At 43.8% G+C, this 13,338-nt stretch overlaps 1 protein-coding gene across 1 annotated transcript in view; it reads left to right on the forward strand.

Moving 5' to 3' along the window:
• The window catches only part of SGCZ (sarcoglycan zeta), a 1,984,974-nt gene that overhangs the window by 1,314,335 nt on the left and 657,301 nt on the right, over positions 1-13,338 (forward strand). The window contains exon 5 of the mRNA XM_086963343.1: positions 8,235-8,322. Coding sequence (XP_086819469.1) covers positions 8,235-8,322 — 88 coding nt within the window. The remainder of the gene's footprint in view (positions 1-8,234; positions 8,323-13,338) is intronic.

Below are 13,338 nucleotides of genomic sequence, written 5' to 3' on the forward strand. Positions count from 1 at the left end.
AATAAAATCAGACTTGGATTTATACATGTGGAGCATATTCTAAGGAATAATATGATACCACCATAACAATTAAAACCAACCAGGGCATCCAGAGATATGAATTTGTAAAGTCTGTAATACAAACCAAAAACAGCTAAGTGCAAACCACAGGCAATTGGTTACACTAAGGCAAAGGTAAAGTCTACTGTGAGGAAGTGAGGGTTGGATGTTCAGGTTGAATTGGCCCGAGTCAGAAAGTTACTGCCATTCTTGGAAAACTTTCCAGAAGGTAGAGTGAAGAGAGGGGCATGGCTGGGGGCTGGATACGGAGGTAGAGTTGTCAATGATGGGTTGATAAGGGACGATGTCTTGGTGAAACCATCAGTAAAGTTTGGAAAAGCTCTGAGCAAGAAAAGCCTGGAGTTCAGGCCCAGTAAGTAATCAATGACAATCAGATGCTGTTTGGCATACGGCCCAGTGAAGCTGTCTACCTGTGGACTTAGACTCTTTTCTACAAGCCTGCTTTCATTGGCAGGAATAGGTTGCAGGCTGTAGACAAAGAAGCTATAAAGTTACCAGTTGCCAGTTGGTGTTGAGTCTACTAAGACGGATTTGCTGATCGTAGCAGGTGTTGCGGTGAAGTCAGACCCACCAGCGTTCCACCTGCAGCAGATTGGCTGCTGGATGGTCCCAGTCCATCGATGGTTCCTCAGGTGAAAAGTTGGCAAATAGTTTATATGCTCCAGATTTCTAGATTTGGGAAGAAGGAGTACAATGTGACATCAGTCAAGGGTTCCGGGACTGCAGAACCACCATATGTTGGTCAAGAATCACTCCAAAAGAAGCAACCTGCAGGGTCGGGGTAGGTCCAGTTGAAAAAAGGCCAGCCGGGCTTTTTCGGGAAGTTGGGTTTCTAGCAGCTTCTGGTCCCTGTAGCTGAACAGGAGGCAAGGCATCTGACCCTTGAAGTCCACTAATTTGTCCTGCGTACAAGTGGGAGCATGTCCAACCCTAAGTGTACCCTCACAGGACTCAACGGAAGTCTTTCTTCTCTCATCCCAGGTCCAGTAGTGTTCTGAAGAGAGTGCTCAGGAGCACCATGTTTTTGTCTGGCACTAGCCTGTGAGTAGGGGCGAGTACTGGTCCCTCCCTAACCAATAGGGAAAAAGTTCCTTATTGGTTAGGGAGGGGCCAGTAGCTGCCCCTCCCTAGTTTAATGAGATGTAAAAACTATAGTGTTCACTCACCTCAATGGAGTCAATGAACTACCTTTGGGCCTTTCCATACCCACTATTGTGTCTCTTAAAGCCATTCCAAATCTAGATGCCTGACAGGTCACAAGCTCAATGAAATCAGACCACAGCATATCTATTTTGAGGGATATTTACTGGCTCAACCTGGGGAAAATAATATATTTTAAATTAACATGCAGAACACAATGCTTTCTACTCTGAGTTACCATTCACCCTAAAGGACAAACTTCACACCACAAGAGGTGACCTGCTTGATCTTCTCATAATTGTAGAGTTGCCATACATTATTAGTTCTGACTTGGGAGCAAGTCATAGCTATGATATTTTATAGATGTGCATATTTTGTGACACCAATGTCAAATCAAAAGTCCTTTTTCAATTACTGTTTTGAACCTGTGAGAGAGTTTCTAATTTTCTTCACTAATCTCCATTAAATGGTTAAGGTGAATAAAGGGCACACTATATCTCTTACCAGGAGAATAGCACCACTTACTTTAGGCAGATAGGCCTGTCAGCTGATCTATGCTACTACAGAACTTTAAAGTCCTCCTTGTCAATAGGTGCAGTTGAAGGTATGACAGCTACCTGAGTGTAGCTTAGAATAGGAATGGTATTTGAATACATTCTGTCATTGCTACTATTGGCCTGTCGTAACTCCTTGGAATGCTATCTCCACTCATTGTCAAATACATAATAATGCTATATATTACAATAGTGAGGAATTGATTTGTTGTGCAAGAAAGATGCATTGGTTTCAATTGGTTAGCTGATTTCAGCATAATTTATTTCACATGAAATGCTCGGGAAGAATGGTCAAGTAATACATTCAATTAAATAGACGTGGAATTATATGATTGTGCTGATAATGAGGTTGCAAAATTAAGACAAGCCGGTGGAATGGTTTAACAATACCTATGTACTGTGTGCAGTTTAATAGCTTATGCAGAATTCACTGTTCATTAGATCAAACAAAGGAGAAGAACAAGACTAATCCAAGCCTTTTCATGAAAAAGAAGGCTACCCATATTTTTAGGAGGAATAGTGAGAGTCTTGTCTTCTGCTGTAGTCAGAATTTCTACTGTCCTCCGTGGGTTTCACCTATCCGCTCAACCGACTATTTCTCATTTTGCAAATATTCTTTAGTATCAAAAGCCATAAACTTGATGTTTAGCTTTTTTTCTGAGCATGTGCTTGGAAAGGAAGGGTTCTGAAAAAGAGGAAACCACTATATCAAACTGGAGAATCCCAAATGAACTGTTGGGCAGCTGCGGATATGCTGTGAACCATTTGCAAATTCAGGAGACACCCCTACACCTTTCTTTCAGTGGTCTTTTAAAAAAACCATTAGGATGCAAGGAGCTCTAAATGAAAAAATATTTTACGGTACTGCACAAATTCTCTGATTTTATGGAAACATTCACACAAATGAGAAATAATATTGGAGAAGAATGCAGCTTGGCCAGATGCGAGGCAATCCTTGTCCCTCCTGTAACTTTTTCATTTTCACAGTTAAATTATCGGTATTATGCTTACAGTTTGCTTCATATAAAGCTGAGTTACATTTTCATCTAAAATTGTTTCTGGTTATGAAAGAAAATTACTAACGGGCCTTGCCTCAAGATGTAGGTATTTAAGAAGGTTAGCCTATCTTAGGCCATCTACACTGGTCTTAGATGCACAGGAAGCTTTGCCTTCTTTTGCAAGAGTTCTCTCACTCCTGTAGACTTGCATGTCATGTAATTTCTTACTGTTTCTATTGGAATGGTTAAACAACTTTCTTCATTTTCTTGATAATGTATTTATTGCATTTTAATCTTTCTAATAGGCCTTGGCTTGTGCTATTAACTTTTTCTATTTCTTTATTTGTATTTCTGTTTGTGTGGATTTCTCTCTCCCTTATTCACACTTGAATACACACCCAAATACACACACCGATATACTTTCTCCACAAACATTTCTTTGCTGTTCAGGTAACATTAGCACTGGTGAACCAAACATGACCTTAGAAAAAACATATTTTTCTTTGTGGTTCTTTCTTTTTATGCACCAATAAATCTAATTAAAGGTCACATCAACTTTGTGATATTTTTTCTCTTAAGAGGATTGTGGGTTTATTTAAGGGCTTGTGAATTTCAGCAATAGAACCCATTGAACATTTTAGGTATGTAAAAAGAGTAGAGATTAGCTAAATTTGATTTTGTGATATTTAGGATCTATAATATTTTTGTATGTAAGTTATGCAGTAAAGGGATCTAATTTATAATATTGAAACTGTGACAGTAGTTACCTGGAATTTGAATGGTCTAAATAACCCAATTAGATCTAGTAAAAAATGTATCTGTCTGAGGAGGGATAAAGAAAGCTGAGGAGTAATTAGGTTGGAAATGTACAGTGCATGGTGGTCAGTATCATGAGCACAGGAGGTTGTTTGTGATAACATTTATATTAAATGTGGGAAAATGGCCTGTAAGAATTTTGAATAATGAGGGAATGTTCCTCCTGATTATTATTTGTAATGCCAACTTAATAAACAATCATTATGTTTCACACCACAGTTCATTGAGAAACTCTGATTAACCCTGATAGCACTAACACAGCAGGGTATTCCTCAGCAACATTTGTGAGAGATTGAATCAGTGTGTTATTTTATGGTATGTTATTCAGATTTGTAGAGTGAACTAATATAATCAGAGGGCATATTGGAGCTGAGCAGGCATGAGTCTAGGCACACCTATGCCTAGTAGGAGTACTCAAAAAGGTAGCTCTCTAGCATCTTGCGGGATTCAAGAAGTGTGGAGGTGGCTCTTATGTGCAAGGACAGGTTATTCCATACTTTAGCAGCATTGTAGGAGAAGGCTCGACCGCCACATCTCGTTTTCCATGTGCTTGGCATTTGGGCACGTGGAGGTGTCTGGAAGGTTTGTGAAAACAGATGCAATTGTTACGGTGCGCTGGGCCGGTGATATGTAGTGGCTTGAAAGTGTGAGGGAAGAGTTTGAGTTGTGATTGCTTTTGAGTGGGTAGCCGGTGTGGCTCTAAGGGCACTGAAGCATTAATAATTCCTCAAAGCCAATATATGTGAGTGCCAGCTAAACTCTTTAGTTTTGGCATCAAAAATACTGTGTGGAACAAAACAGTATTTCATAGCCAGCAAGGTTGCTTCGTGGCATGCATTGATTTTCCACCTCCCCCTTGATCCCAATTTCTATATTCAGACTTGATATCTATTCTGGTTCTCTGTCCCAGCTAGCAAGACAACACAGGACGCGGTAGCTGAAGGGGACTCCCTGACCTTCAATTTAGAATTTCAGTGGTGTCTTTAAATGCTAACAGGAAAAGCTCAACCCTGAACAGCCGGACAAGGAGTACTGGTGTCTTGTGCTGGTCCCCCAGATGTTAGATGCCATTTTAGTAATTTCCAAATACTTCTTGATTCTGGGTAAGACACCCTTGAGCTCTCCTACAGCTTCTAGGTTCTCATGTCTCTCTCTGTCAGATTCCCCCTGGTCCAGTGAAGTCCACTCCCTACTGGTAACTGGTTCCTCCAATCAGGATGGCGTCCTTCTTGTGCTTTTGTGTTCTTGGAGCAGCCAACACAAACCTAGCCAGCTGACTGTGGAAGTGCAGTTTCCCTCCTGGAATGTTCAGAGTAGTCAGTTTGAGGGCCTATTTTTGAAACTAAAATAAATCAGGGATTGGAGACTTCTAGGCTCAACCCTATTTTTCCTCACATCATGTCTTACTTGATTGTAAACCTTCCTTGAGACCTTCATCTATAAAGACAGAAGTCAGACTCCCCTATACACAGCCTCTTAGAACAGCCTTTCATTTTGTTGGTGGAGAGAAATGTCTAAGCAACAACTATTGATGCAAGGCTTCTGTCACTTCGATCTCATTCATGTGAGAAGGAAGGAGGTTTCTTCAGGCCTCTGTAATGCTATGTGCTCCTGTCCTGTTAGACTAAATATTTTTTTGCCCCGCAACAGCCTTCCTTGTCTTCTGAAGATAGTGTATTGCTCCCGGGCAGAACAAGACACTACACCTCTTTGGAATGCTATTTTCTGCTGCTGGAGGAGAGGAATGCCAACAGAACTTGTTTAACTCTACATGACTTCTCTTGACTCAAAATGAGGTGGGGAACTGTGGGTCCGACGTGGCAAGAATTCCTTCAGTTTATGGTGAACTCTAAAGTAGGTTGCGAGTTAGCTTTTTTTGACTGGACCTGGGATTCTTGAAAGACAGGTAGATTGCTGACTTACTGCTTACATAATATGGTGACCAGTATCAGAAATACATGCCATTAGGAATGGTTTTGTGATTGATCAGAGAGTAATAAGAGTTTTGTATATTCCGTAATGGCACAAATCAACTGGAAACTGAAAGGTGAAATATGATCGGGTCAGAACTGATTTTGTTTTTCTGTTCATAGCGTTTGGACGAGGCTTCCTTCAGCAATTTTGTTTTATACAATCTAAAATAACAAAATCGGTATGGAATATTCTCTCCTGAAACTGATGAAGTTGTGGTTGTTAAATGTAAAAAGAGGGAAGGGATTTGGCAAGTTAATATTTATTAGATTATGTTTAATTCAAGTACAGTTGATACGTGAAGCAGATGGAAAAGGTCAAAGGGCGTTTAGTAAGGAAAGAGCAAAACAACATAAGCTTGGTAGTGGCTTTTGCACATTTAGAGCCATATGTATGAACACCTTTTAACATAGACAAAGAAGGGGTAAAATCCTTTGACACATCTGGCTCCTAGTTGAAAAAAAAGTTAATCACATACATTGTTAAACATGGATGCGGAATCCCTTTGATCATTTCATATGGTACTATTAAGCAATATCTTAGAATATAATAAATGTGCATCTCTTTTCAAAGCTTGGTTGCAAGAGCTACGTACCTTGCAAACTATCTAACCATGCAAATATTTGAAAGAGACTAACCAGGATAACCATTGTCCTACCCCATGTCTTTTGAACTTGTGGGAAGAGCTGTATTGTGACATGCAGAGACATATGTTTATTTTGTATCCAGATGGCATACCTCCTTTGTGTTTAATATTTCTTTAAGTTAGCCCATCTTTTGAATGTCATCCATCAGTTTGGATAATTATCAAGGAACAAGTTTTTTTGGAATAGGCCTTGTATGCGACCCATCTCCGTATTTGTTTCAATAAGATAACCGTTCTAGAGTCCATGAGGTTGAATAAGATTGATGTATTTGTTAATCAAGTAATTGTTCTGAAAGTGTCCATACGACTAATATTTTGCTCGTTTGACTTCAGGCTCCTATGCTTCCAGGGTCCTAACCATGTACATCCTCATTGCTTTGTATCAGATAACGGATTGTGGTGAGGTTAATGGTTCTCTGGAAGAATATTGGAGTCAGATGTTGGCACTAATGCCGCCAGTTATTTGACTGATTGGGTGCAGAGGTGGAGGGAAGCAAATGATGCTAGAAGGTATTTGTGAAACAATAAACCTGCTGAGGAGACAAACTCTGAAGAAAGTTTCCTCTGGAGTTTAATCATAAGACACTTTGGTGGTGTAACTTTAATTTAAAACTGGATGGAAGGTAAACTAGCTCCAAGTTTATCCTTTACTTACAGTAGAAAACAGCTAAGTACTCTTCTCTGACCTGTTAAAAAATGTGGGAGCAACGTTTCTTGATATTAATATGTTTTGACTTATTTGACCCTGTTGGCTGCATTGGGCGGTTGAGCTCTGAAGAGTCTCTGCTCACACAAGACAGCCACTCTTCAGCAATAATCCAGGCACTGAATTTGGAGTTGGCCTTAGGCCCATAGGAATGAATGGGGAGGCATTCCTTATTTGTGATTAGCAATTAGCGAATCGCAAATAAGGAAGCAGTAGAAATCGCATAACATATTGCGATTTCTACATGCATCCCGTTTTCCGAGTCTTTAATAGCGAATCCATAAAATTCGCTATTAAGGACTCGCAAAACATGACCATGATGAATCTGGGGGTTAATGACTTGGGTATTCAAGGTCCATCCTGAAATTGATTTCATAATATCTTGAGGCCAAATTGCTCATCATATCATCTCCTTCATTTATCTCTAAACCATTCAGAACAACAGCAGAAGTATTCCACGGGTCTATCATTACTCACCTCCTTTTTAACATCAATCTCAGAACACTAGCATACGTTATTGTATCCATGAAACAGAATTGGCACATATGTGTAAGTTTTGCGAGTTCCTATTAGGAAATCACACTTTTATATTTACTTATCTAAGATTTGCTAACAGCAAATACGAATCCGTAGAAATTGCTATTTTAAAATCACCGGTTGCATACATTCCGTTTTGCGATTCCTAAATAGCAATTTCTACACATTCACTATTTGGGAATCGCAAATTTGGAATTTTGTACATATGGGCCAAGGTCACAAAACATTTGTTTGTGAGGAGGATGCTGTTGAACTTGTTCACCTGGAAAGGATGGTTCATAGAACAGTGTCAATTTCTGTTAACAAGGTTCTTCCAGTCTTTGTTAACAGTAAAATGTGATAAGCAATTAATATTTCACTCTTCCCCAATCAAAACTTTGAATGTTTTCAGAAATTGTTTCTGATGATGTATTTGCACAGAGAGGCATTTTGATGGAGAATGTGCTCCCTGTATGTTGCAACACCCTTTCACATTTTAACCATATATTTGTTATGTGTGCTCCACAGTTCACCCTCTGACTGAGAGGATTTGGTTCATTCAGGCATTTGCACTTTAAGTAGCACTTTTTGATGTTAAAGCCAAGTAGACAGTAATACTATGAAGTTGATTGCCAGCACCTAACTTTTAACAGAAATTGCAGTCATATTTACTCTACCAGGATTTCTCGACACTCAATTTATTAACTGAAAACATATGATACCAATATTTATGATGCAAAAATTGTGCATAGCATAATTAGATTATTGTAACTTGCTTCTTCTGAGTCTTTCTCTTTTTCTTTCCCTTATATTATTATGGACCCCAGGACAGTCCACTTGTCTTACAATCTGACAGGAATGTAACAGTGAACGCAAGAAATCACATGGGTCAGTTAACAGGCCAGCTAACGATAGGTGAGTGTTCTTAAGTTACCATGACCGTTTTTCTATGTACTTTGCTTTATCTAAAATGGTGTTTGCCGCAAAACATTGCTGTCATTAAATAACAAGCCGTAGAATTGAAAACACTTGATCACTAAGATTGAAAATAAAGTGTTTCCTTGCAATACCCTGCATAATCATCCCATCCCACAATGAATATATTATGAATTTCCCAATAAGGATGGTTTGTGAAATGTCTTGCTAAAGCAGTCACATGTGTGAATGACTGCATACTTTATTTTTAAATGAGCTATCCAATAATTACTGTAATTCAAAATAAATTTCCAAACAAATTTGTCTGATAGTGAATGTGAGATGTTACAATGTGGATTGTTAATTGAAGGGGATGTGAGTTCTCACCAAGTTACAACGCCTCAAGTCCAGTTAGGTCTCAATAATGTCCTATCGCTTACCGGTAAGCTTCATTACTCTTGGTCCCGTTGTCCTCGTCCCATTCCTTACTAATTGGAGAGGACCATCTCCACGACAGCCGTGGTAAGTACCACATAGTGGTTTCTTTTTCCACTTGTCTACGTCGGCCCGCAGGGAGCCTGGACTTTCATTTCTCCCTCGGAAGCCTGGTCTAGTGGCATGGTGTGCTACTGCTTCCGCATTTCGGGCCTGTGCTTGTCCTTGTGGTCGCAGGTTTGACTCCCGGCTTCTGAGATTGTTCACATGGGTTCCTTTGTGCTGGGCGCAGGCCAAGGGAAGGGGTGGTAGTGGACGCGCTTTTCTGTAGCCTGCTACGTTGTATGGGCAAGGGAGAGACAGATGGCTGCTCGTCTATCTCTTTGCGCTGTTCTGTACTCTGAACAGAGTATAGGGCTTGCACACCCCTTAGAGAGGTTTGAGAGGTAAGGGTATTGCATATGTTGTACAGTGGAGTGACCTTGCACTTTGCAGTTCCATTTGTTATGCTCATGGGTGTCTCTGTGTGTACAATTCACCGTTGTGCTTGGATTCTTGGCCAATTCTTGCCTGGTGTTTTTTTCCAGGGTGCAGGAGAACTTGTACTTTTGGTGTCCTTCTCTTGCTGCCTTGCAGAGTCACTATGGCTTAGTGGTTGTGGTCCTATACTCTTTTTCCTTGTCTGTGTTTCACTCTCTTGTGTTTCACTGCCTGTGTTGGCTGTCTGCAGGGGGTGGGGTTGTGTATCCGGAGTGCCTCGTTTCCCCTTGTGCCTACTGCTGTGTGTCCATCTGTGCTGCTTGTGGTCTGCTGTTGCACTTTGGATGGACTTGGTGCTGGGGGGGCGTTCTTCAGGCCTCCTCCTGGTTGGTTGTTCGCTTGCGGCCCTGGCTGGTGTGTCTTCCCCATTGCTTTGGTTTCTTCCACCCTGTGCGCCTGGACCCCTAGGGGTGGCCGGGGTTTGGTCCCGGGGCCATCTCCTTGCGCTGCTTGCGCTCTGCTCTGGAGCTGGGTTTAGCTGGTCTCCTTGGTCCCTTGCGGGTTCCTTGCTTTCTTCCGGTACTGTTGGTTCCGTTGTCCTCAGGTCTCTCGAGGTGTTGGTGAGTTCCTGCTGGGGCTTCTCTTTGCTGGCTCATGTTCCTGCGTGTAGGCCCTGTGTGCTTGGCTGGTTACTTGTGGTCTGTTTGCTGCCTCGGCCTGGGGCCCTTGTTGTCTCCGGCCTGGTTCTCTGCCTCCGCTGCCCCCTGTTCCCGGCCTCCTGGCCATCCTTCAGTGTCTTCAGCTGGCAGTGTCGTTGGCCCCCCTGCCTTCACTGTCCTTTGTTTGGGTGGATTCTGCGGGGAGGGGGGTCCTTCTGGACTTCCTCCATGGATTGTTTATTCCCTGGCCTTATGGCTTTTCGCTTGCTCAGCGCTTGTTGCTGGTTGGCATCTGGGCTAGGGGTCGGTCTCTGTGGGTCTGCTGTTGGCCTGTCCCCTTGTTGCTTGCCGCTTGGCGGTTTCTTGCTTGCCTGTGTTGGCTGCAGCCTTGGTTTCTGTTGCGCCTGCTGAAGTCCTGTGGTTTGGGCAGGTTGGCTTTGGTTCCTCCCTGGGATGGTGTCTGCTTGCTGGGCCATGGCTCGCTTTGGGCGGTCTCTTCTAACATTTGTTGGCTTCTTCTTGTGGCCTCTTTGCTCTTTCCTTGAGGCCTCCGGCCGTCCTGTCCTGCGGGCTCCTGTAATCCCTGGTTGGCCCTGGTGGGTGCCTGGGTTGGGGTGAGCCTGGGGTTGCCCATTGCTGTTGCCTGTTCTGGTTGCCCCTGGCTGCTTGTCCCTGGTGCCTTACAGTTCTTGGGCTTCCTTTGGCTGCCTGAGGCCTTTCTGCCCCTTGGTTTCTGTGGGTTCAGGCTGGGTGCGTGCCTGTCTGGGTGCCTGCCTGCCTGCGGTTTTCAATGTTGGGCGCTTCTTGCTCTTTTGGGTGCTTTTGGTGCCCCGTGCTCGGGGTGTCTGACTTCCCCTGGGGTCTCCCCCTTGTTTTCAGTGGGTGGGGGTGGCTGTTGTGCCCCTCCTCTGTCCTGGTGGTCCTTGGCCTTGTTGTGCTGTTGGCTCCAGTGCCTTCTCGCCTGCCACTCCATTTCTATCCTGTGGTGGCTGGGATTCATTGGTCTTCTTTGGCCTCTGCCTGTGGTGGCCTCTTGATCTTCAGGAGCCCGGCTATTGCCCTGTTCGCTGTGCCCTTTCCATGCTTGTGGGTGTTGGGTGTCAGCCTCCCATGGTGTGTGGGCTGCTTTGCTGCTTCCTGCCCCTCTCCCTTCGCTTTGGGTTAAGGTTGGCTTTGCATCGTGTCTGGGTTTTTTGGCCTTTTCTCTTTGGGGGCCTGTCGTTGGACCTGTGCTCCCGAGTGGGCTGTTTTCAGCCTGTGGTGTCTGTGGCCTTTGCTCTCTTGTTTGCTCTGTGGTGTTCCTTTTCCCCTTGTTTGAGTCTGTTCCCGCTCCCCTGTTGAGTGGTGCGCCTTTGGTTTCTTCGGGCTCCTCTCCTTTTCTGTTTGGTGCCTGAGTTGTTCCGGTGTACTCTGGGGGTCTGGGCTCTGCCTCTGTTGGTTTTGCCTTTGCGGTCCCTGTGTTTGGCCTCCCGTTCGCTTGTGCGTTTGGGTCCCTGGCGTGCCTCTCGGCTTAGTTATGTCTGGCTTTGTGCTGTGGGGCCCATGTTTGCTTGGAGTCCTCTTTTGCTACCTGCTTGGGTCGTTTCCTGGCCGCTCTTTCTCTTGGGCTTTGTTGTGGTCCTGGGCTGGTCTTATGTCCTTTCCGGTGCCGCTCCCTTTGGATGGCCGTGGTGCTGGGTCTGTTGTGTGGGCTCTGGGCTCCCTCCCTCTGCTTCTCCGATCTCTGGGTGGCCTGGCTGTGGTTGGCTGCTGTGCCTTTCCCTGTGCACCTTCTTGATTGGGTTTTTTTTTGCCTCCTCTTCCGGGTCCTGGTGGTTCTGTATTGTGTGCCTCCTGGGTGGCTGGCCTGTCGGTTCTCAGGCTGGTGTGTTGGGATGGGGCTGTTGGCCGCCTTGTTGGTCTTTCCTGTTTTGCTCTTCTGCCTCTTGGGATTTGCCTTAGGTGGTTAAGTGGTGTCCTCGTTTCTCCTCCTAGCAGGTTGGTCGGCTTTTGGTTGTTGTGGTTTCTTCCTTTCCAGTTCTGGGGTTTTGGTTTCCATTGTGATTGTGGGTAGGGAACTCTGTCACCATCGAGACAGAGTTTCCTACCTGCCAACACATAAATCAGGTCCTCAGTTTCCATCTGTTGGAAAAGCTTCTTCTGGTCAGTCATGCAGACCAGAACGTCAGCAGGATATAGTCTCCTTTAGCCAGCTGGGACCTCTTGGACTTCTGCTCTTTTTTTCCCCTAAAGCAGGCCAGTAACTTCACCCTTGGAAAACAGATCTAATTTCTGGATGGCAGCGGGATCCAGGAGTCCTTAAATCATTCAGTCCTTGTGTGAGTTCTATTCTTCCAGCAGGAGTAGAAATCAGAAGTCAGCATTTTTCTTCCAGCAGAACCTTCTTCTGATGGAGTCCTCCCAAGACTAGGAATAATTTTGGGAGGTGGTGGTGTAGGTGCCATATTTATCCTATGATTTAGCCAGTCATTAAAGAAGTTCTAGCAACCAATCTTAACTGTGTTCTTACAGTCCCCCAACTTATGTTGCAGTATTTCATCTGCCTTACTGTAAAATTTCTCGGTAACCCCTTTTTCAAGACAATGGGATCGAGCAGCCACTAAGCAGGCCTGTCTTCAACTTCTTGAATGGCATGATGAGCAAAAAAACGATGGCTTTAGGCCCAGATCTCTGTACTGGGGTGAATGTATGACATTGTTCTGCATTCTGTGCATCAATTCTTCTTTTTGCATTTGTCTTCAACTTCTTGGCCAGTCCCCTATCTGACAGGATCAAAACTTATTTTGTGGCTGGAGCCTGTCTGTCAAGGAGGATTCTGGGTTTGAATAGGGGAAACCCTCATTGGCATCTCCAAGTCAAAAGAGTTAGTGATGACATTGCTTTTTGTTCTGCCACTTATATCTCTCCACTCCCATATAGCTAATTCCTGTTAATTGGTCAGCAGTTAATACTCATTGGCTATTTTTTAGGCACAGAGGCACGTCTTTGTCCTCTGAGCCAAAGTCGTTAACTCTCCGAACCAAGGCTGTTTTTTTTAGCTCCGGAGGAGTGATAAGTGGCAGTATAAGGGTCATGGCTATCTGGGAATGAGTAGGAAAAGCACTCCCTGGCTTCTCCAGTTTAAAGTGGTAGTGTAAAAGCTCCCTTTGTTCCACCAACTGCTGCTGGCCACTGTCAGATTGCTAATACTTGATAGTGGTTAGAGACAGGCCATTGCTTTCTGCGCCAGAGTGGTTAACTCTCCTATCCTGTGACGCGTAGTTCAGCTCTGGCAGTCTAAAGTACACTTTTCCAATGTTACTTTTCTGCCTAAATTATCAAATCTCTGATTTCACCATTTAGTCAGATTTCAACAACTAGAGGGATGATTACAATCTCGTCCGGAAAGCATTCTTAGCCAATCAGACCCGGAATGCCTTCTGGATGACTCGGATTGGGGGAG

The sequence above is a fragment of the Lissotriton vulgaris genome, chromosome 3_1 (assembly GCF_964263255.1).
Source record: "Lissotriton vulgaris chromosome 3_1, aLisVul1.2, whole genome shotgun sequence".
Lineage (NCBI taxonomy): Eukaryota > Metazoa > Chordata > Amphibia > Caudata > Salamandridae > Lissotriton > Lissotriton vulgaris.